This window comes from Bos indicus, chromosome 14 (assembly GCF_029378745.1).
Source record: "Bos indicus isolate NIAB-ARS_2022 breed Sahiwal x Tharparkar chromosome 14, NIAB-ARS_B.indTharparkar_mat_pri_1.0, whole genome shotgun sequence".
Taxonomy (NCBI): domain Eukaryota; kingdom Metazoa; phylum Chordata; class Mammalia; order Artiodactyla; family Bovidae; genus Bos; species Bos indicus.
In genome coordinates, this window is record NC_091773.1 from 3,142,075 (window position 1) to 3,161,496 (window position 19,422).

General features: G+C 52.0%; 1 protein-coding gene across 20 annotated transcripts in view; it reads left to right on the forward strand.

Moving 5' to 3' along the window:
- The window catches only part of PTK2 (protein tyrosine kinase 2), a 192,948-nt gene extending 173,757 nt beyond the window's left edge, over positions 1-19,191 (forward strand). For 18 of the 20 annotated variants that reach the window (XM_070802389.1, XM_070802371.1, XM_070802383.1 and 15 more), the window contains 7 exons: positions 512-643; positions 6,908-6,970; positions 9,502-9,541; positions 9,865-9,971; positions 13,766-13,921; positions 15,225-15,305; positions 17,968-19,191. In XM_070802389.1, the coding sequence (XP_070658490.1) occupies positions 512-643; positions 6,908-6,970; positions 9,502-9,541; positions 9,865-9,971; positions 13,766-13,921; positions 15,225-15,305; positions 17,968-18,180 (792 nt within the window). In that variant the 3' untranslated portion in view covers positions 18,181-19,191. The remainder of the gene's footprint in view (positions 1-511; positions 644-6,907; positions 6,971-9,501; positions 9,542-9,864; positions 9,972-13,765; positions 13,922-15,224; positions 15,306-17,967) is intronic. The other 2 variants (XM_070802385.1, XM_070802386.1) reach the window with 1 other exon arrangement.
- The last annotated feature ends 231 nt before the right edge of the window (positions 19,192-19,422 follow it).

Consider the following 19,422-nt stretch of genomic DNA (forward strand, 5'->3'; position numbering starts at 1 on the left):
CAGACAGAGCCTCCAGCTCAGCCACCCATGTTAATTTTTACTAAGTTTTCCTGGTGAAACCAAGAACCACTCCTGTAGTGTTAAAAAACACTTCTTTAAATCCAAGAACGTCTGTAGCTGTCTGCTGTTCATGTTCTTTCCCTTGGAGTAAACATGCCTTACACTCATAACATGCGTGTGTCACGTTTAACCCTCCTCCCACTGTTTTACTTCCAGATCGTTTCCACTTTTTTTGCTCTATTTAATGAAGCGTTCTGTGCACACATCTTGGATTACTTCTTTAAAATATATCCCTGCAAGAGAACAGTTGTATACCTGTTAAAGTTGTGTCAGCCACGTTAACCTGAAGCCCAAGGAAAAGCGGCTCCCACAAGCAGAGCATGAGAGCCTATTTCCCCCACCCTTGCTGCTCTGCTTAATTTTTTTTGGAAAGACATACAGAGAAAAAGTAAGAGCACCGTACGTGGACGCCTGAGAGTGACCCTCCTCACCGCCCCTCCCCCACCCCCAGGACTCGGCGGCGCTGGACCTGCGCGGCCTCGGGCAGGCGCTGCCCACACACCTGATGGAGGAGCGGCTGATCCGGCAGCAGCAGGAGATGGAGGAGGACCAGCGCTGGCTGGAGAAGGAGGAGAGGTTTCTGGTAACTGACGCACGCGCGATGCTTCCACTCCTCGAGCCCCGGGGCACCCGCTGTCCCGCCAGATGGCAGGAGGGTCCATCTTGTCCAGAGCAGGAGCGTTGGTGCCCTCAGACTTGTAGTAGTGGGTTGTTTGCTTGTTTGCTTTTTCCAACTGACTTTTTCCGGGTAAATTTCTAGGACGTCAGCAGTGGCATTGCGGGCTCAGACATAGAACCGTTTCTGTGGCTTTCCATGGCTGCCATGCTCACACAGAAACAACTCCCGCTAAAGCGGCCGCTTGCACACAAGACACTGCCTCTAGCCACTGCAGGCCGGTGGCTAGACGGGCAGGCCCCAGGCTTGCCTTCCTGGGTCCTCGAGTTCACGGTCTGAGGGGCACAGCCCTCCGCCCACACACCTCTGGGGTTCCTGGCAGGAAGCGTCTTCCTGGGACAGCTCTTGCCAGCAGCGCCTCAGAAGTCCCTGGGGACAGAGGAGTGGTGACAGCGGTCTCTGTGTGTCACGGGGGCCTCAGTCTCCCAAGCCCTCCCCTGTCAGCCCTCCTTCCCGAAGTAGCGGAAGAGAAGGATGGCTGGATGGAGCAGGACTTGGGGAGCCTTCACACAGCCCCACATCCGGGGGTCCAGGACTGGTCCCCTGGGCCGTAAACATCCCCTGGGGCCTCTCATCACCCTCTGTGCTGAGGGACAGGACACCATCGATGAGGGGGATACAGCCGTGTTCAGGACTCTGGGAGTCCTTCAGGCACAGAAACACTTAAATCAACAGCCAGTTGTTTATAAGACAGATAGCCTATTTGCCCTCATTGATTTGTATTTTAAAAGTGACTGTCACAAACTCTCCAGATTAAGCTGAATGTATTGCAGTACCGGTGTCTGGTCTGTGGTTGCTCCTGGGGGCTGAGGAAGGCCAAGGCTGTGAGCTGCTCTGAGCCGGGGTAGCCGGGGGCACTGTGTGGAGCTGGGTGCATGTGGTGCCCAGGCGCACACAGATTGGGGTTTCAAGGCGGACAGGCCCAGGAGGCGTGCTCAGCCTCGTGAAGAGCTGGTCTGTGGGGAAGCTGGATGCCTAAGCCCAGCTCCACTGTCTGAGTGATGGCAGGTGTCCGGAATCAAGACTGGAGACTCTGCCGGCTGTCAGCTGTTGGGTCTGTTCCTTCTAACTGAGATTTTACATACCACAGACATGCAGATCCTAGGTGTACAGTTGGATGAGTTTTGATAAATGTGTAAGTCCGCATACCCTCCTCTCCGTACGTAGAGCTTTTCTGTCAGTCCAGTAGCCTCCAACTCGTGTTCAAGACACATTAGTGAGCCGTGTAACCTGCGCCACGGGGCTTCAGTCAGTGCCGCGTCCTGTGACAGGCGTGGTGTCCTGGTCCCCTGAACTCATGACACTTGCGCCGTTTGTTCCTGACCCTCATTCCTCCCGTACAGCCTCGGAATCTCCTCTAAGTCCAGCTCTTGCCTCGCTAAATCACTGCCTGTTCATTCAGAGTTCCCCTCACTGGCAGCTTGGTGTCTCATTCTCACTGACTGTTGTTTTAGTCACTCAGTCGTGTCCGACTCTTGTGACCCCATGGACTGTAGCCCGCCAGGCTCCTCTGTCCGTGGGATTTTCCAGGTGAGAATACTGGAGCGGGTTGCCATTTCCTTGAGGGGATCTTCCCGACCCAGGGATCAAACCTAGGTTTCCTGCATTGCAGGCAGATCTTTACCATCTGAGTCATTCTTAGTTATTATTTTTGTATATGAATATGCATTGAGTTTTAGGAAGTTACCTTGTATATAACAATATTTATCACATGAAATCTTTTTGACTGACTTCCTTGGGCTGTCTGAATGCACCATTGTCACTTTTTAAAAACATTTTTTCCCTTTATTTTCAGTTATGTATCTCATATTGCCTGAAGCATCTGTTGCCAACTTTGGTGTTAAATAAGTCCTTGCCTGCTTTTCTTGCTTTTATTTTTAAAGTTAACGTCTATAATATAATGTTGGCTTTATATTTCAAAAAATAACTTTTAAAAACCTTTTAAAAGGTTTAACATGATGAAGTGTGTGAAGCATTTTGCTTGGTTTTATGCTGGAATCACATTCCAGAGAGGAGTCCCCAGTAAGTCGTGGTTGACATCCTTTTAAGGTCCTGGTTTATCTTGTTTGTGATGTTTCATTAGAGTTTCCTGTTGATCTTCATAAGCAAGAATGGTTTATCATTGTCACTGTTACGGTTTCTAGATCAAAACAGTGTTGGTGCCATGAGACAAGTTGCCTAACCGCCGCCGCATCAGCTCTGGGTCAGGTAGCGGGGTAGGGGCGGGGGAGCTGAGAGCAAGCAAGTCGTCAGCCTGGGTGACTGGTGGGCGAGGCGCAGCCCCACCGACCGGGGAGCAAGGTGAGGAGGTGGGGGAATGAATGCCACGCCTGGCCCCTCTGCAGTCCTGTCCCCTCCCAGCTGTGTCTCCTGCCCCAGCCGTGGTGATGTTTCTAAAACTTGGCTCTGATCCTGTCCTTCTCTGACTCAGAGTCTGCTGGTGGCCACCAGTGGGTGACCGCCCGGGGCCCTCCATCCTTCCTGCCGTCCGGGCCTACCCCCCAGGTCAGCCCCTGATTGTGGCAGAGAGGACGGAGCCGGGGAGGCGTGCAGGGCCGGCCTAGCAGCTGCAGAGCGTTCCGGGGCAAGGGCACACTGAGCGCAGGAGCCTAGACTCGGGGTCAGCCGGATGAGGGCTGAGAGTCCCAGTTGTTGTGACCCACATAGCTGTTTACCGCTTTACGCTTTAACGTATTCATCTGTGAAGTAGCTACAATGTCCTCTGTAAAGGGCACTTTTCTGTTGGGTGGAATTGAGGATTAAGCATGTAACCTGTGAACAGTGGAGCGGGGGGAAGTATGCCGTTAATCTCTCCAAGGGCTTTTCTATCAGCCGGGAGGCGGTGCTGCTGAGAGTCTGGACTGTGCACCTCAACCAGAATACCTGCAGGCCGCTCCCAACCTTTTTTTTTTTTCTAAACCATTATAGACCTGATACTCTAGTGAAATAAAAAGCAGTTACTAGAAAAAAGGAACATTTTTTAAAGATACAGAAAGTTTTATTTTGAGCTCCAAAAGACCCAAAAATTACTATTTAGATTGCTGTAGAAATTTCCGAAGATGCTCGTCCTCTTGCTTCTGTCTCATAACGCCCTGGTACCAACAAGTCTTTTCTGACCCACCCTGGTCCTCGGTCTGTGCCGGGTGCAGAGCTGCCGTGCCGTTCCGGGGTCAGCTTGCATCCTGGTGGAGGAGTCACCTTCTTCTTTGAAAACTTAACATTGCTTTGTCAGTAGTGATTCCCAGATTCTTTTCTAATAGATCAGAATCAGCAGCTGTTTATGGAAGCATCCAATTTTAGGCCCTACCTCATTGTGTGAGGTGACTTTTTATCGAGCACTTTGGAGAGTCGCGCATCCCTCAGGTCCCTCCCCCTCTGTTGGCACACATTTGTCAGGGTGGCAGGCTCTTGCCTAGAGCACAGGGCCGCGACCTACAGTGGAATCTTGGTGGCATGTCCCCACCTCCTTCTCTGATGTCATGCAGCCTGTGCAGTTTCTGAGATGGCTCCACGGCGGTGGAAGCTGTCCTGCAAACTGGCAGGAGAGAGCCAGCAGCCTTGATCAGAGCCTCAGCGCGCTGGGCGGTCCTGCTTTCCTCTTGGGTGCTGCTTTCAAAGAGAAAAGCTTTGCTCCCTGTTTGTTTTGCTTGCTGTGTGCACGGTCATTCTCTAATGCAGGGCTGTGCTGAAGGCAGGGTTTTAACTTTAAAATGAGAACGTTTTGAGTATATAAAAGCTGCTTTGTGTTCTGAGAAAGGAAATGAATGTTGGAGCTGTTTTCCCCCTCGTGGCAGAGTCAGCTAGCGGGAGTGAAAGATAAGCATCAGGACAGGGTCACAGGGTCCCAGACAGGACTCTGCTCCCACCCAGGACACAGCCCTCCGTGTTTCCTCCATGGTCCAGGTCTGAAGACAGGGTGGTGCACGGGGAGAGGACTTCAAGTTGGAAGCCTTCCTTCAGCACATATTTGCTAAACATCTCATATGTGCCCATTTCTGTGCCAGTTCGTTCAGTTGTGTCCAACTCTTGCATCCCCATGGACTGCAGCACACCAGGCTTCCCTGTCCATCACCAACTCCCAGAGCTTGCTCAGACTGATGTCCATCAAGTCGGTGATGCCATCCAACCATCTCATGCTCTGTTGTCCCCTTCTCCTCATGCCCTCAATCTTTCCCAGCATCAGGGTCTTTTCCAAGGAGTCACTTCTTCACATCAGGTGGCTAAAGTATTGGGGTTTCAGCTTCAACATCAGTCCTTCCAATGAATATTCAGGACTGATTTCCTTTAAGATTGACTGGTTGAATCTCTTTGCAGTCCAAGGGACTCTCAAAAGCATCAATTCGTCAGTGCTCAGGTTTCATTGTAGTTCAACTCTCACATCCATACATGACTACTGGAAAAACCATTTCTGTGCCAGACACTTACTTAGTCCTTGTAATAATCATACAGGTGAACTGGATCAGGAGAAGTGAAGCCCCTTGTCCGTGGCAGCTTAGCACCTGTGTGGTGAGAAGAAGCAGGCGTTGTGCCACGTAGGGAAGGGGCGGGGGAGTCCCAACAGGTGGCACTTCGCTTGTTGACTGGCCGCGGGTTTTCAGTGAAGTCCAGCGGTGCTGGGGCACAGGGCCTCATGGACAGAGGCAGGCGCGGGACAGAGATGCAGCCTGGTGGCTGACACATTCTGTTTTTCGCATGTTCAAACCCTGTGGCTCAGTAACTCAGCTGTCAGAAACATGTGCCCAGGAAGTGCTCAGGAATTTAGTCAAAGGTTTGTACACAGAGCTGTTCACCCAGAGCCTGTTCATGCACGTGAAATTTTGAAAACGGCCCAAATGTTCAGCAAACAGCAGGTGAGCCGTTTTATTGTGCTTCACACATACGTGGCGGTCTCAGTGCTTTGCCAGCACTACCTCGCTTAATCTTGACGAGGATTGGGGTGGTAAGCAGCGAGTGGTGTCACCTACTACCCGTGTTACAGATGAAGAGGTTGAGGCCCAGGTCTCACAGCTCGAGAGCGCAGGGGTCTGACCCAAGTCCCACACCCTACATACATACATTGCTCTGCTTTGGTGGCATTTTCTGCTCTGAGGACAGTGGAGCTTGAGTACTTTTTTTCCTTTGAGAGTGAATTTGTACATCAGATGGCTAGTGCCAGCACCCAGGCTGCTTCCACCTTGTTCTGTGTGTGACAACATTCACACTCTGGAATACTGTGCAACATTTCCCATGTTTGCCAGTTTCCGCTGTGTGATGTCATATGAAGGCTCCGGAATTATATGACATGGTTTCACTTTTGAAAACACATCTAAGTAAAGTGAGAGACCAAGCTCATCTCTCTGTCACCACCTCTAACAGGCGCCTGTGGCTAGTGTCCTCAGCACCTGGCCCTCATCAGGACGTTCTTTCCTTTACAAGAGTCGTTTTTCCTGTGTCATCTCTGCCAAATACAGGGTTTCTGAAAGAGACGGTGCACTGACGGAGACCAAGAAATGAGTGGTCAGCCTGGAGAGGGCAAGGGGAACGTACCTTGAGATGGGCTTCGGCCAGTGTGTCTGGCACAGAGGGGCAGGTGTCGGCGCGTCTGCCTGTGGGCTGCGTGAAACCCGCACTGTGGTGGGGCAGGCTGGGGCCACTGCGCGGCGTTGTTTCCGTGAGGAGGAAACCAACCAGGCCCCACACCCTCACAGCGTGTGGCCTACTTTGTTTAGGCTTCTGTTAGTGACATTCACCCACTCTTACTAAGTCGAGATTCCTCTGTCTGGTTTCGAATTCTGGGTGCACCATGCGGTGGGGGGTACCCGTCACCGGACCATTTGCTGGTTTGGCAAGACAGCCAAGTAGGAATAAGCCTCCACCTGCCGGGAAGACGTCATCGGTGCCTGCTCCCGGGGCAGGGGTTTCTCGGGAAAGAAAGCGTGCTGCTAGGAAGAGAGGTGAGGCCCACATCTTCGTGTGTCACGTGGGGCGGGGCGCAGGCCAGTTCTGTTAGCTGTGCACACGTGCAGAGAAGGGGGCTCTGCTGGGCCCGCTGACTTGCACTTGTCACCCATGGGCTTTGAGAGTCTTTCTGAAACTCTGGAACTTTCAACTCTTCAAGACACTTAGTACAGAAGTACATCAGTGGTTTTCAAGCCGAAAATGAAACTGTGTGGTTTGCTCTTGTTTCTCCAGAAACCTGACGTGCGGCTCTCTCGAGGCAGCATCGACAGGGAGGACGGAGGTCCTCAGGGCCTGGTAAGCAGCTGCCTGCATCCTTGTCAGGACTGGGACCTCTTTGTGTCTTGGGGTGTCCACGCTTTTTAGTACTTGTCATACAGAACACAGTGACTCGTTCCGTAACTGAAACCGGCATTCCAGCCAAGGTTATTAAAACATACAGTACACAGAATTTCTCCCCATCACTAACACAGTCTTTTCAGTAGTAAGCTGAAATACTGAAATACGTGCACACGTTAATTGTTACTACAAGTTGTCATCTGGCCAAATTTGTATACTCTTATTTCGTGTTTTATAAAAGTTTCCACAGTCAGAGAAAATTTGTTCAATCAGGAAATTTTTCTCCTGGATGTTGTAGGAGAAAATGCCTGAAATTCTCTTTGAAGACCTAGCTTCTTATTATTCTAAATACATTTAAAGCCTGCTAGAAATATTCCCTGTTCTTTAGGGGAGAGTAGTTAAAATTATTTTATTAGGATTTCCATCAATAGATATCTGGTTAAAATAAGAGAAAAATAATAATAAAAGAAAAAACTTAAATTCCCAGTAAAAAAGGGAAACTGCCACTTGCTGGGTAATGGAATTAAGGAGATAAATTTCCACCCTAATAAGGCTTTTGGGTATATATAAACCACTTCATTTCTAGACACATGCCTGCCTACATACATACACACATGTGTGCATACATATGTAAAAACATACATACATGAGACCAGGTTGTCAGCCAGCTGGAGAATGCATAGTTTTCCCTAGTCTGTGCTATAAAATCCAGCTCCCCTAAGACCTGGCCCCTGGAAGATGTGGCCAGTCACCAGCATGTGAGGGTTTGGCCTTTCCCATCACACACACGTGTGCACACACACACACACACACACTGGGCTCTACAGAGTGTTTGGTGTTCACACACACACACACACACACACACACACACAGTGGGCTCTACGGACAGAATGTTGGGGTTCTTTAGTCCACGTGTGCAAAATCACACAGTCCCCCATTTAACATCTCCACACACAGGGCTCCTTCCTTATGTTGAAAAGATGACACACATCTGAAAGCATTTTTCTCTAAGATCAGAAACATGACGAGGATGCTTACTTTCCTCACATTTATTCAACATAGTATTGGAAGTCCTAGCCACAGCAACCAGACAGGAAAAAGGAATAAAAGGAATTCAGGTCAGTAAAACTGTCACTGTTTGCAGATGACATGATACTATACACAGAAAATCCTAAAAATGCCACCAGAAAGCTATTAGAACTCATCAATGAATTCAGTAGAGTTACAGGATACAAAATTAACATAGAGAAATCTGTTGCATTTCTATACACTAAGAATGAGCTATCTGAAAGAAAAATTAGGGAAATAATCCCATTTACCACCACATCAAAAAGAATAAGATACCTAGGGATAAACTTAACGTAAGGAGACAAAAGACGTGTACTTTGAACACTAGGATGCTGATGGAAGAAACTGAAGACAATACAAATGGCTGAAAAGACCCGCTGTGGGTTTGGACTGGAAGAAGTGATGCGGCTAAAACGACCAGTGCAGCCCCTGTCAAGACACTAATGGCGTTGTTAGCAGACCCAGGACAGATACATTTAAAACATGTATGGAAACACAAATGACCCTGAGTAGCCAAAACAGCCTTGGGGAAGAACAGAGCTGAAGGAAGCACCTTTCTTGGCTTCAGACTATACTGCAAAGCTGCAGTAATCAAAACAGTAAGGTCCTGGCATAAAGACAGACACGTAGGTCAGTGGAATAGAACAGAGTACCCTGAAATAAAGCCCCATACTGTGATCAGGTCGTCTTCAAAACAGGGAGTGTTCAGTGACCTGGCGGGAGCTGCTGCGATCCTGGGTGAGGAGCAGTTGTGGCTCTGTGTGCTGTCTCCTGATCCTTGTGTTTTAAAGAAGTGGGTCTCTGCTCAGTAAAAAGGAAAGCACCTTAAAATACTTGTATTGTAGCCAGTTTATTGTTTTAGAGTAACCAAGGCAAGTCTGTCTTCAAAAGTAGGGTAGGGTTCTGAACATACTTCTTTTCATTCAGTCAGCCTAGGATAGGTGGCTCTGATCGCAGCTGTAGGCACGGCGGTCTAGACGAGGGCTGGTTGTCTGTGCGCCTGCCTGGGGTGGTCTGGCTTCCTGGCTTGGCCTCTGGCTAGTGCAGAGCAGAGGGCGTGTCACCCCAGTTCCTTCAGGCGATAGTGACAACATAGATGTCCCAGTGCTGTGAAACCTCTTCTCGTTGCTGTCCTCAATAGCTCCCCTTCTTGTGATGGGGTGGGGCGCAGGGGGCCGTGCATCCAGATGCAGACACAGATTTCACACTCCTGTAGGCCAACTGGAGACGTCTGTGGACATAATTTCTTTAAAGAAATGCTGAAATTGTGACCACCTTGACCCCACACCCCCTGGATGTTAGGTGCAACCGTCTCGTTAGCCTTTGAACCCAGTGTTTAGCTCAGGCGTCCTGGACAGGGCGGCTATTGCCTTGTGGCGCAGCACCCTACTGCACTGACCCCGTGTCTTTTTTCCCCACAGACTGGAAACCAGCACATATATCAGCCTGTGGGCAAACCAGGTAAGTTAAGAAATGGATTGCGCATCACACAGTTTGTGTAATTTGAAGGGAGTGTAGTTTCTTAGCTTTGGAATGCCTCGTGATGTGTTCATGCTTCTCCCGCTGCAGACCACAGCATGTGTGATGTTTACCAAATTCAGCCCACGCCTGAAGTACCGGAAAACAGGAGTTACAGCTCTAATGCGCCAGAAACACCCCACCCCCACCCCTGCAGGGGGCCCTCTCTCAGACTAGCGCCTGTTGTAATAACTCCGTTTATTTGGGAGTCGTTTCCATCCTTTCCATTAACGGACGTTACTCAATGGGGCTCATTCCTTTACCAGATCCTGCAGCACCACCAAAGAAGCCGCCGCGTCCCGGAGCCCCCGGGCACCTGGGCAGCCTGGCCAGCCTCGGCAGCCCTGGGGACAGTTACAACGAGGGCGTCAAGGTGAGCAGCTTTCATCCCAGGTGCCGACCCTGCAGTGATGTGCGGTGGGGTGGGGGGCTCCTCCATCAGCTCCAGACCCCGCTCGGAGTCAGGACCAGCCTCACTGGGAACTCTTTTTCTGTGTTCTCTCACGTGATAGTCCAGGGCCTCAGTCAGACCCTATCTCAAGAGTGTTTTCTTATCAGACAGGATGTTTCTTTGAGGTAAAGTGCTAGGATACCTTCTGATGGTACAGAGGAGTTGAGCCAGACACCTGGGGGACGCGAGACCTTGAGCAGGCACAGTGTCTCCAAGTCCGTCCACGTGGCTTGGGGCGGCGGGGGAGTGGGGTGTGGGTTTCAATCCTTCCCCGACCGGAACCGCAACTGTGTATGCCCAGCAGCGTGTGCTGCGGCTGCAGCTGCCTGCTGTGTGCCCACTCAAGCGGAGGGGCACCTCCACTCCCCATTAGGTCAGTTATCTCTCAGAATATATCTCTAAAATCAAGGTGGTGTGTTGACTGGTATTTTTTCCTTCTTCATGGTGCCTAGAAAAAGGTACATATTAGAACCCAGTAGCTGTGATCCATCCTGATAAGCTGTGTTTCATTGACAACCACCATTTATTGAGTGCCAGCTGCTGTGGCAGAACTTGTCCTGTGTAGTTTAAAGCTCACATCAGCCTCACGGGATCGGTGGTCTTACTGTTTTTCTCAGCTTTCACGTGAGACACCCCGGTTCCCAGAGGTTAAAGGGCATTTCAAAGGTACAGCCTCCCTATAGCTGACCCAGCATTTAGCTGCAGACCTGACTTTCCATCCACATGCTGTGTGCTGCCTCTCCAGGTTTACACCAGAAGCCAAGGGGCTGATTTCCTCATAGAGGCAGGAGAGTCAGAGAGGTTGTCCAGGCAGAGAAAACGTCATGTCCAGGCGCGCATCTGCCTGCAGCCTAGAGGCTGCTCTCTCGGACCACCCTGGCCCCTGCAGGGGCAGTGTGGAGGTTAGCATGGGCCCAGAGGCACCCCTGTCCAAGGACAGGTCACCAGCTCCCAGAAACCAGAGTGCTGGTCCTGGGGACGGCCCGGGGCTTGGCTTCCCCAGCTGCCAGGCCTCCGGGCCCATAACTCCGCTAGCAGCACAGAGGAGCAGAAAAGGACAAACCCTTTCCTGATGTGGTTTATTTACATAAATTTTAAAAACGAAGAGAGAAATTGGGTTAGGGAAATTTTTTCATTCTCATAAGCAAAAGAAGAAAATTTCAAAATGGCCTGTATTGCAGTGAAAAACCAACTTTAAAAGTAGATCAGACACCAGCTTAGACCTCTGACCTGTGTTCATTTTTAACATGTGGACTAACATTATGAATAAATATAATGGGGAAACAACCTTGTTACAGGGTATATATAGGATATTGAACAAGTAGAAGTCTTTGTGGAAAGAGTGTGCTTACTTAAAATACACTCTGATTGATAAGTGTGAAGTATTTATCTCTATTATCAAATCCAGTCTGAAAGAAGCTCTCTCTTTAATACAGAAATGCTTACCTTTACCTGGTATAACTGGTATTCATCCAAATAATAGCCAGAAACCAGTCTCAGTTTCTGCTTGGTGGCTTTACATTTCGGCTCTGAATTACCAAAGTCTTCCAGGATGACCCCTCCCACCGCGAGTGGTTGGATTACCTGTGTCTCTGTGGGTTGGTGGTGTGTCCTAACCTTCTTCCAGGGGCCTCCAAGTGGTCAAGCTCAAGAAAATAGGAGGCCAGTGTCAGCTGTCTGCAAAGCAAGCTGGTGCTGTGGGAGGGTCCCCGGGAGTGGCCCCTGGCAGTGTGATGACAGTGCTGCCCTCACAAGAGCTGGGCAAAGGATGAACACAAAGGAACGAGCTTTGAACAGAGTAGGACGGACCGCCCTCTCCTCCAGGAGTCCAGTCGTGGTTCTTTGTCGGAGCCCCGGCTGCCACACCTGAGGAAGCCCCCCTCTCCATCCTGATTTTTTCCCTTTGAGCCGGCTCTCCCGCCACATTCAGCATCTCAGTGCCAACGCTTCTGCTCTCGGAAGTGATGCTGTTACTAACAACTTCCCCCTTTCCCGCGCACACAGCGTGGAGGATTGGACCTCAGAATTTAGGATTCTGCTGAATTTCTATACCAAAGGGTATAGAATTCAGACAGTTCTAAAGAAAAGTCAAGAAATCCATATTTCTCTCAGTTAACTTTGTCGGTCATATTACAGTAGAATAGCTCTAAAGCTATAGAGAAAAGAAAACATTAAATAAAATTTCTAGACTTAAAATAAAGGAAGAACCCAGCCATAAGAACTGGTTCAAATGAGGGGTATTTTTTGTTCGTTTGTTTTTAAATGAAGCTCCTGGTATCTTTAAATACAGCCCCCAGTCGGGCATCTCTGTCACAGCGGGACGGCTGGGTCGAAGCCTGTTTCCGAGGATGTCGGGTGTCGGGGGCGCTCAGGGACTGAGGGTGTGCCGTTCCTCCTGAACCTCAGGAGTCCAGCGGGCAGTGTTGTGTGAACACAGCATAGATACGCCTCTTTCTTTATAGAAGACCCCCAATTCTGTGGATCCTTGCACGGCTGCCGGATTGTCACGCTCGGGCTTTGCATGTTGTTTTCCTCATTTATTCATGAAAGCAAGCATGGTGCATGGCAGGCCCCTACTGAGTACGCGGGTGCCCTGAACAGACCGCCCGGCGGCTGCGCTTGGCTGGCCCGCGAGCCAAGCAACAGGCGGAAACCTGCTCCTCTTGTTCTGCTCGTGTGTTTTTACGGGGGTTTTGTCTGCTGCCTTTATTAATACTGTTTTTCTTTTTTCCCTCTCTCTGACAAATTCCTTTAACTTGTCCTCACCTTCCGTTCGACAATAGCCATGGAGGGTAAGCACATGGTGTCTGCGTGTCTGTCCAGCTCTCCGTCACACCCTGCTCTGCATGCTCATCTGGACCAGGAGGCGGGAAGCCCGGGGAGGACGCGTTCGCTTGGTTTGCCCCCAGAGCAGCACGTGTGTTTGCCGCAGAGTGACCACGAGCATCTGGGCAGTGGTGGAGCACTCCTTCGCTTTCTGTCCCGGGGTCAGAGATGGCTGAGTGCTGGCAGCAGGTCCACACGGGCGAGTGCTGCTGCTGCCCCTCGGTCTCGTCAGGATAGACGCGTGCTGTCCTTCCGTGCCTGGGCGGCCGGTTTGACTTTTAACGCACTGGCGGTTCCTCCGGGGCCTCAGCGCAGCCTTCAGGGCTCGGGTTGTCTTGGGTAGCACTTGCTGAAGCCTGTGTGCCCATGCCCTGTGGTGGGCACCTTCACATGTGCTCCTTCGTTTCACCCCCATCTCGACTGTGGGTGAGGGAACAGGGGCCCCCCACAGAGCAACACCCGCACAGCTCCCGCTGCAGCAGCGCTCAGCACACAGAGGTTGTCCGTTTAAAGGAGACTTGCACTTGTCCACTTGTGATAACCATAAGTCCTCAGAGAGGCGTGGGGTTCCCGGGTTCTTCCTCTTCTGGTGAATGATTTTGGGGGTTCAGGGTAGTGAATCACCTCTCTGAATGAACTGGGGCTTTGAGTACAATGCGTGCGATTCCCTCTCATTTCCTTTAACTGAGCTCAAAGTTAGAAAAAGTTGTGCCTTAGTCATTTGTCACTTGGATGAACTGCTTTCCATCATCCTCAGACTGAAGTGTGTCCCCTAAGACAAGATCCCTTAAGTGATCTGCTCTGATCTCAAAGACCCTTCCTAGCCGCATTGCGGTGATACGTTGCCATCTGCTGGACGAGGGAAAGATAACTGGCTTCTGTATTGGCAGCTTCAGCCCCAGGAGATCAGCCCCCCTCCCACGGCCAACCTGGACCGGTCCAACGACAGGGTGTATGAGAACGTGACAGGCCTGGTGAGAGCGGTCATCGAGATGTCCAGCAAGATTCAGCCCGCCCCGCCGGAGGAGTACGTCCCCATGGTGAAGGTGAGCTAAGCCCCGTCACGCGCACGGCTGCGGTCCCTGCGGCCCTCAGGCCAATCCATCCCGCCGCTTCAGAAGGCCCATGCCGCGCGGTGACCACTGCTGTTCCCGACCTCGGTCCCGGAGCATCCTGTGCAGAGGAGTCATCAACAGCGGCTGCTGGTTCAGGGGGTCTCGGGTGAGAACAGCGGCAGGAGAACGCCGACAGTCTGGTGCCGCCATGGCAGGGCAGGTGGTTACGTTTTAAAGGGCCAGACAGGTAATCCGGGGAGACCCTGCTTTCAGCTCTGTAGGGCGTTCACCTAGAAGTGGAATTGCTGGATTGTGTGGTCATTCTGTTCCCGATTTATCTTTTTTGGAGAAATGTCTGTTCAAGTCCTTTGTTCATTTTTTAACAGGATTATTCCTTTTTCTGTAGAGTTCCAGGATTGAACAACCTTTTTAGTGTACCAGTGAGCCATCTCTGGAACAGCTGTTTTTAAACCCCAGTGTGGAATAGCTGCTCGGAAGTCGTGCTATTTTGTGGGCAGCCCAGTTAATCCATTCTGGCTGAGTTTGTAGCCTACTCCCATAGCAACTGTAGGCAGTGTTCTTAAGGGTTAACTTGCAGGAACCACAGGCATTTTTTTTCCCCTAAATACTAATAAACTCAACTGTATACAAAAGCAGCCAGGATTTGGTACATAATAAAGCTTTTTAGGGTGATTTTATAGAAGCTGCATCTTACGCTGTGTGATACTTCTTGTCGGTTGATCGAGCGGTAATAAGCAGCCTGTCCTCACTGGTCTCACCATGCTGCGGGCATAACCTAGCACCTGAGTCCTTCCGTAGTTGACCCCGTGGCGTCATACCACCTTTGATTATACTTGATCCCTTTAAACCCTGAGTGGCCAGGGGAGGGCTGTTGTGCCCCGTGTGCACAGTGGACGAAGCCCCAGGGTCAGCGAGGCCCCCAGAGCTGGTGCCACCTGGCATTTGCTCCCACGTGTAGCAGCAGCCACAGCGTTCCCGGCTGGCCCCTGAGGCTGCGGAAAGCACCGGGGAGGGAAGAGAGTCTCTCTGCACACGCGGCCCGCTTTCCCTGCCTGAGCCCCTGTTCCCCGGACAGGACAGCAGTGGGTGTCCAGAGATCTGAATCTGCCTCATAACGAGATCAGGCTCAGGACTGTGGAAAAGAAATACAGAAATTTCCCCCAAAGTATTGAAAAGGAAATGAAAGTCCTGTCGCTGGAAGGAGACACCGTCACGGCTGGCGTGGAGCTGCCTGGTGTGCATCCTAACGCTGGTGTGGTCTCCTGTCTGTTAGGAAGTCGGCCTGGCCCTGAGGACGCTGTTGGCCACGGTGGATGAGACCATTCCTGTTCTGCCCGCCAGCACCCACCGAGAGGTAGGGCCTCATCCAGGGGGCAGCGTGTGGGCCCTGGGGGGCTGTGGTGACTGCTCTGCAGGGCGTGACCTTCCGGCCAGCGCCCCAGTCAGGGACTCTGAGGACCACCCGTCCATCCTGGGGGCTGCGATGGGTGACTGGCGCCCACGCCCTGAAGAACGGGCCGTCCTGAGGGCGGGTAGGAGCAGGGGTGCAGGACTGCGGGCCCCGTGGAGTCCTCGGGAGCACAGACGGAGCAGCGGGCTGGGCGGAGTTTCCTCGAGTTCCTCTGTGAGCGGTCCTGGATTCCCGCTGAAAGCCGCGATATAAAACCTGTGACCAGTAAATAAGTAGCGTCTGGGGACCCGCACCTGGCCCTGCTCACTTCCCATGCCTCGCCGGCCCTGTCTCCTGTGTCCACTTTTCTGCTTTCTGTCTGGGGGCCCATGGTCTGTCCTTCAGCCCAGCAGGCCTTGTTTTTGTTTTGTTAGTTTTTTTCTTTACTTTTTATTTTGAAATGATTTCAGACTTACAGAAAGTTTCCAGAACAGCACCAGGAGTTTTCAGGTCCCCCCGCCCCAGTCTCCCCGTTGGGCCACGTTTGCAGTCTCTGTGTGTCTGCTCGCTGGCGTCTGCCTCTCTGGGGCCCCCTGGGAGGGGCTGTGTCGCCCCCCTGCTTGTGGTGTTTCCGCTCGCCTTTCCTGACAGCGGGGCTGTTCTCTTACTCGGCACGGTCGCCACGACTGGGGTTTCACACCTACTGGCAGGCTCGCGTTCTGGCTTCTCCCTCTGGTGGGCGACAGCCCGGGGCTCGCGGGGCCCCTGACCCCAACGTGTCTGTGTGCTTCTCCTGGGCCAGCTGCTCAGGCACTCGCTGTCCCCCACGACGGGACCAGGCCTCAGGGCTGGGGGTCCCCCCTCCCCGCTGCATCCCCTCGGGAGGCCATGTCCCAGGCAGGTGTCAGGATGTGCGGGGCAGCTGGGCACAGCTCCTGCGCGGGTCTTCTGTACGTGACATCGATTCCCTTGCACGACACCACTTAATATCATTTTGGAAAATGGTTCTGACCGGTTGTCACCGTGTAGATTTATGTTTCTCTCCAGTTAGATTAGCTCTTTTGTCTGCTTTATTAGAACTTTAATTGGTTTTCTACAGTGAGCAAGAATTCTGCATCAGAATGAGGAAACTCCAGGTACCAGAAGTGAGGAAACAGTAGCCTGCCAGGCTCCTCTGTCCCTGGGATTCTCTAGGCAAGGATATTGGACTGGGTGGCCATTCCCTTCTCCCGGGGATCTTCCCCACCCAGGGATCGAACCCGGGTCTCCTGCATTGCAGGCAGATTCTTTACCGCCTGAGCGCCCGGGGAGGCCCCACATGACCAGGTCTGACCGCAGCCGTAGCTGCCAGGCCTGCCACGGCCCCGCCCTGTCGCTGGCTCTCCTGTGCACAGCTCCCTGCCTCCTGCTCTCCTGCTTCCTCTCCCGCCTTCCCACCCGTCTGCCTGGCCGGGTTCTTCTGGACCCAGTGTTAGCATTTATCTACTTCTCCTGCCGGGGATCCTGGAGGCCACCCACCGTCCCCTGCCCCCAGTCCTGACTCCCTGGTGAGACCCCTGGATTTCAGAACTTCCCTGCTTTCAACCTTGCTTGCCCCCCACCCCCACAGCTCTTCTCTGCTGCCTTGAGTGTGACCACCCCAAGCTGCCCGCCAGTGTGAGTTCACAGACACCTTTTCTCCACGGCAATTCTCCCGACACCTACAGGTCCCGATGTTTCAGAGCCACCGCTCTGCTGTCGGTGGGCGCCCCCCGAGCCCTGGGCACCGGCTCTCTGCGGGAGTCTGCCCCTACCGCACGTTCTTCCTGCGGCGTCAGTGGGACCAGTGTGCACCCTCCACCCTGCCCAGCATGAACCACACATGCACGTGCACACACACGCACGCACACGCACACAGACAGCCTGCTGTCCCGTCTCGGGTCAGGCCTTGCTTCTCCTCCTCATGGCCTCGCCCCTCTTCCCTGAGGAGCCACAGCTTCTCTCAGCTGCTTACGCTGCCTCCGAGCTCTCCCCACCTCGGTTCAGTCCCTTCACGCACCAGCGCCCCTTCTGGGTTACGGCATTCCCCCTCCTGAAACCCCTTGGGCCTCCCCCTGCTGCGTTGCGCAGGAGCACGGTGAGTGGGGGGCCGTGAGCCCTTCACGGTGGAAGCCAGCAAGCGGGTGCAGTCCCGGCCGGCTGAGGGGCGCGCCCCCCGAGGCGTCTCTGTTGCTCTTCAGAGCTGGGACCTGCTCTTCTCCGGGTCCGTCTCTGTGGGGTGGTTTCTCTCATCGTCCCTGTGTCCACAGCTCCGGGGGCCTTGTACACAGGAAGTGCTCGCTGACTGTTTAAAGAGCAGATGGATAGATCACTGCGACCCCCACTTCGCCCTCTGATCTGTTCGGAAGGGTCTGGAGTTGACATCCAAGTGGGGCGGGCCTCCTGACACCCTTGAACCACCTCCCGGGGAGCAGAGGAAAGTCCCGCGGCAGGTGCAGTAGAGGCATGCAGGCCTGGCGGCGGAGACCCGGTTCTGTCTCGTTTCCAGGGAAGAAGGAGTCTCTTTCTTAGGAGGCACCTAAGAAGAGCTCCTGAGACCCCTGAGCAGTGGCCACAGGCAGCTCTCCTGACCCTCTTGTCCTTGCAGATCGAGATGGCCCAGAAGCTGCTGAACTCCGACCTGGGGGAGCTCATCAACAAGATGAAACTGGCCCAGCAGTACGTCATGACCAGCCTGCAGCAGGAGTACAAGAAGCAGATGCTGACGGCCGCGCACGCGCTGGCCGTGGACGCCAAGAACCTGCTCGACGTCATCGACCAGGCCAGACTGAAGGCCCTGGGGCAGCCGAGGCCGCACTGAGCACGACCCGCCCTTGCCCCACCCGCCACGAGGCCACCCGGCCGGCGCAGGCACACCCAGCGCCAACGTTTTGACTGACGGCTGCTTGGAAATCTCACATAAGTTTAACTGCGTTTTGATTTGGGTTGTTGTTGTTTCAGCTCTTTAATCATGGTGTTCAGAAAAGTCCGGGATCCACAGCGCAGCATTTTTCTGAGAGTAAAAGTTGTATGTGAGAAGCTCTTAAAGAACGATGAAGGATAGGCTGTGCTCACGTCAGGATACGCTTTCGTGGAAATGGCCGAGGCGGTGACACGCTGATTCCTGAACTGGCCAGACCTCGCTTTGGAAGAAGAGGAGGAAGCGGAGGGTTCCAGGAACCACGGGGCTGAGAAGCCCTTTGCCAACCGCAGACTTGCTATCCAGACTGGAGTTTTGTTGTCAGAACGCTCTCCAGTTGCAATATGCTAATACCACTTTACAGAGGAAGGATATAAAAGCTATATTTTGAAGACTTGAGTCATTTCAGAAAAAAAAACTACCCTCTCCTCCTTCCTGCCTTTTACTTTCATGTGGGTGTGTGAAACATTTGGTTGGAAACTAGCTGTAGAACACACTAAAAACTTTTGTCTTTTTTCACCAGAATAATGTGCCAGTTTTTTGTAGCGATGTTATTTCTCTTGGAAGCAGAAATGCTTTGTACCAGAGCACCTCCAAACTGCATTGAGAAGAAGTTCTGGAACCATCCCTGTTTTCCATTTTTATATAATTTATAAAGAAAGATTAAAGCCATGTTGACTATTTTACAGCCACTGGAGTTAACTAACCCTTCATCATGTCTGTCTTCCCAGGAGAGAATCGGGTGAAACAGACTTGGTTTCCCTTTGATGTCCAGTTTTACCATCCATTCTGTTACATAATTTTGAAAAATACACCCTCCCTTTAGTTTGTTGGGGGATATAAATTATTCTCAGGAAGAATATAATGAACTGTACAGTTACTTTGACCTATTAAAAAGGTGTTGCCAGTAAAGTTCTTGGTGTAATATCCTTTCTTTTGGTTCTGTTCCTTCAGATCGTTTGAAATTTCTCAGATAACTTGTCAGATCAAGTAATATACAGGCAAGCTCCCAAAAATTATTCATTTCTTTTACTCTCTGTCCTCTTGACAAGTCAGGAACACCACTCAGAAGAATGGCCCGGCCTAAGTTAAGCTTTTCCTCCATCTTCATGGTGAAACGGGAAATCAAGCTCTGCAGGCTGG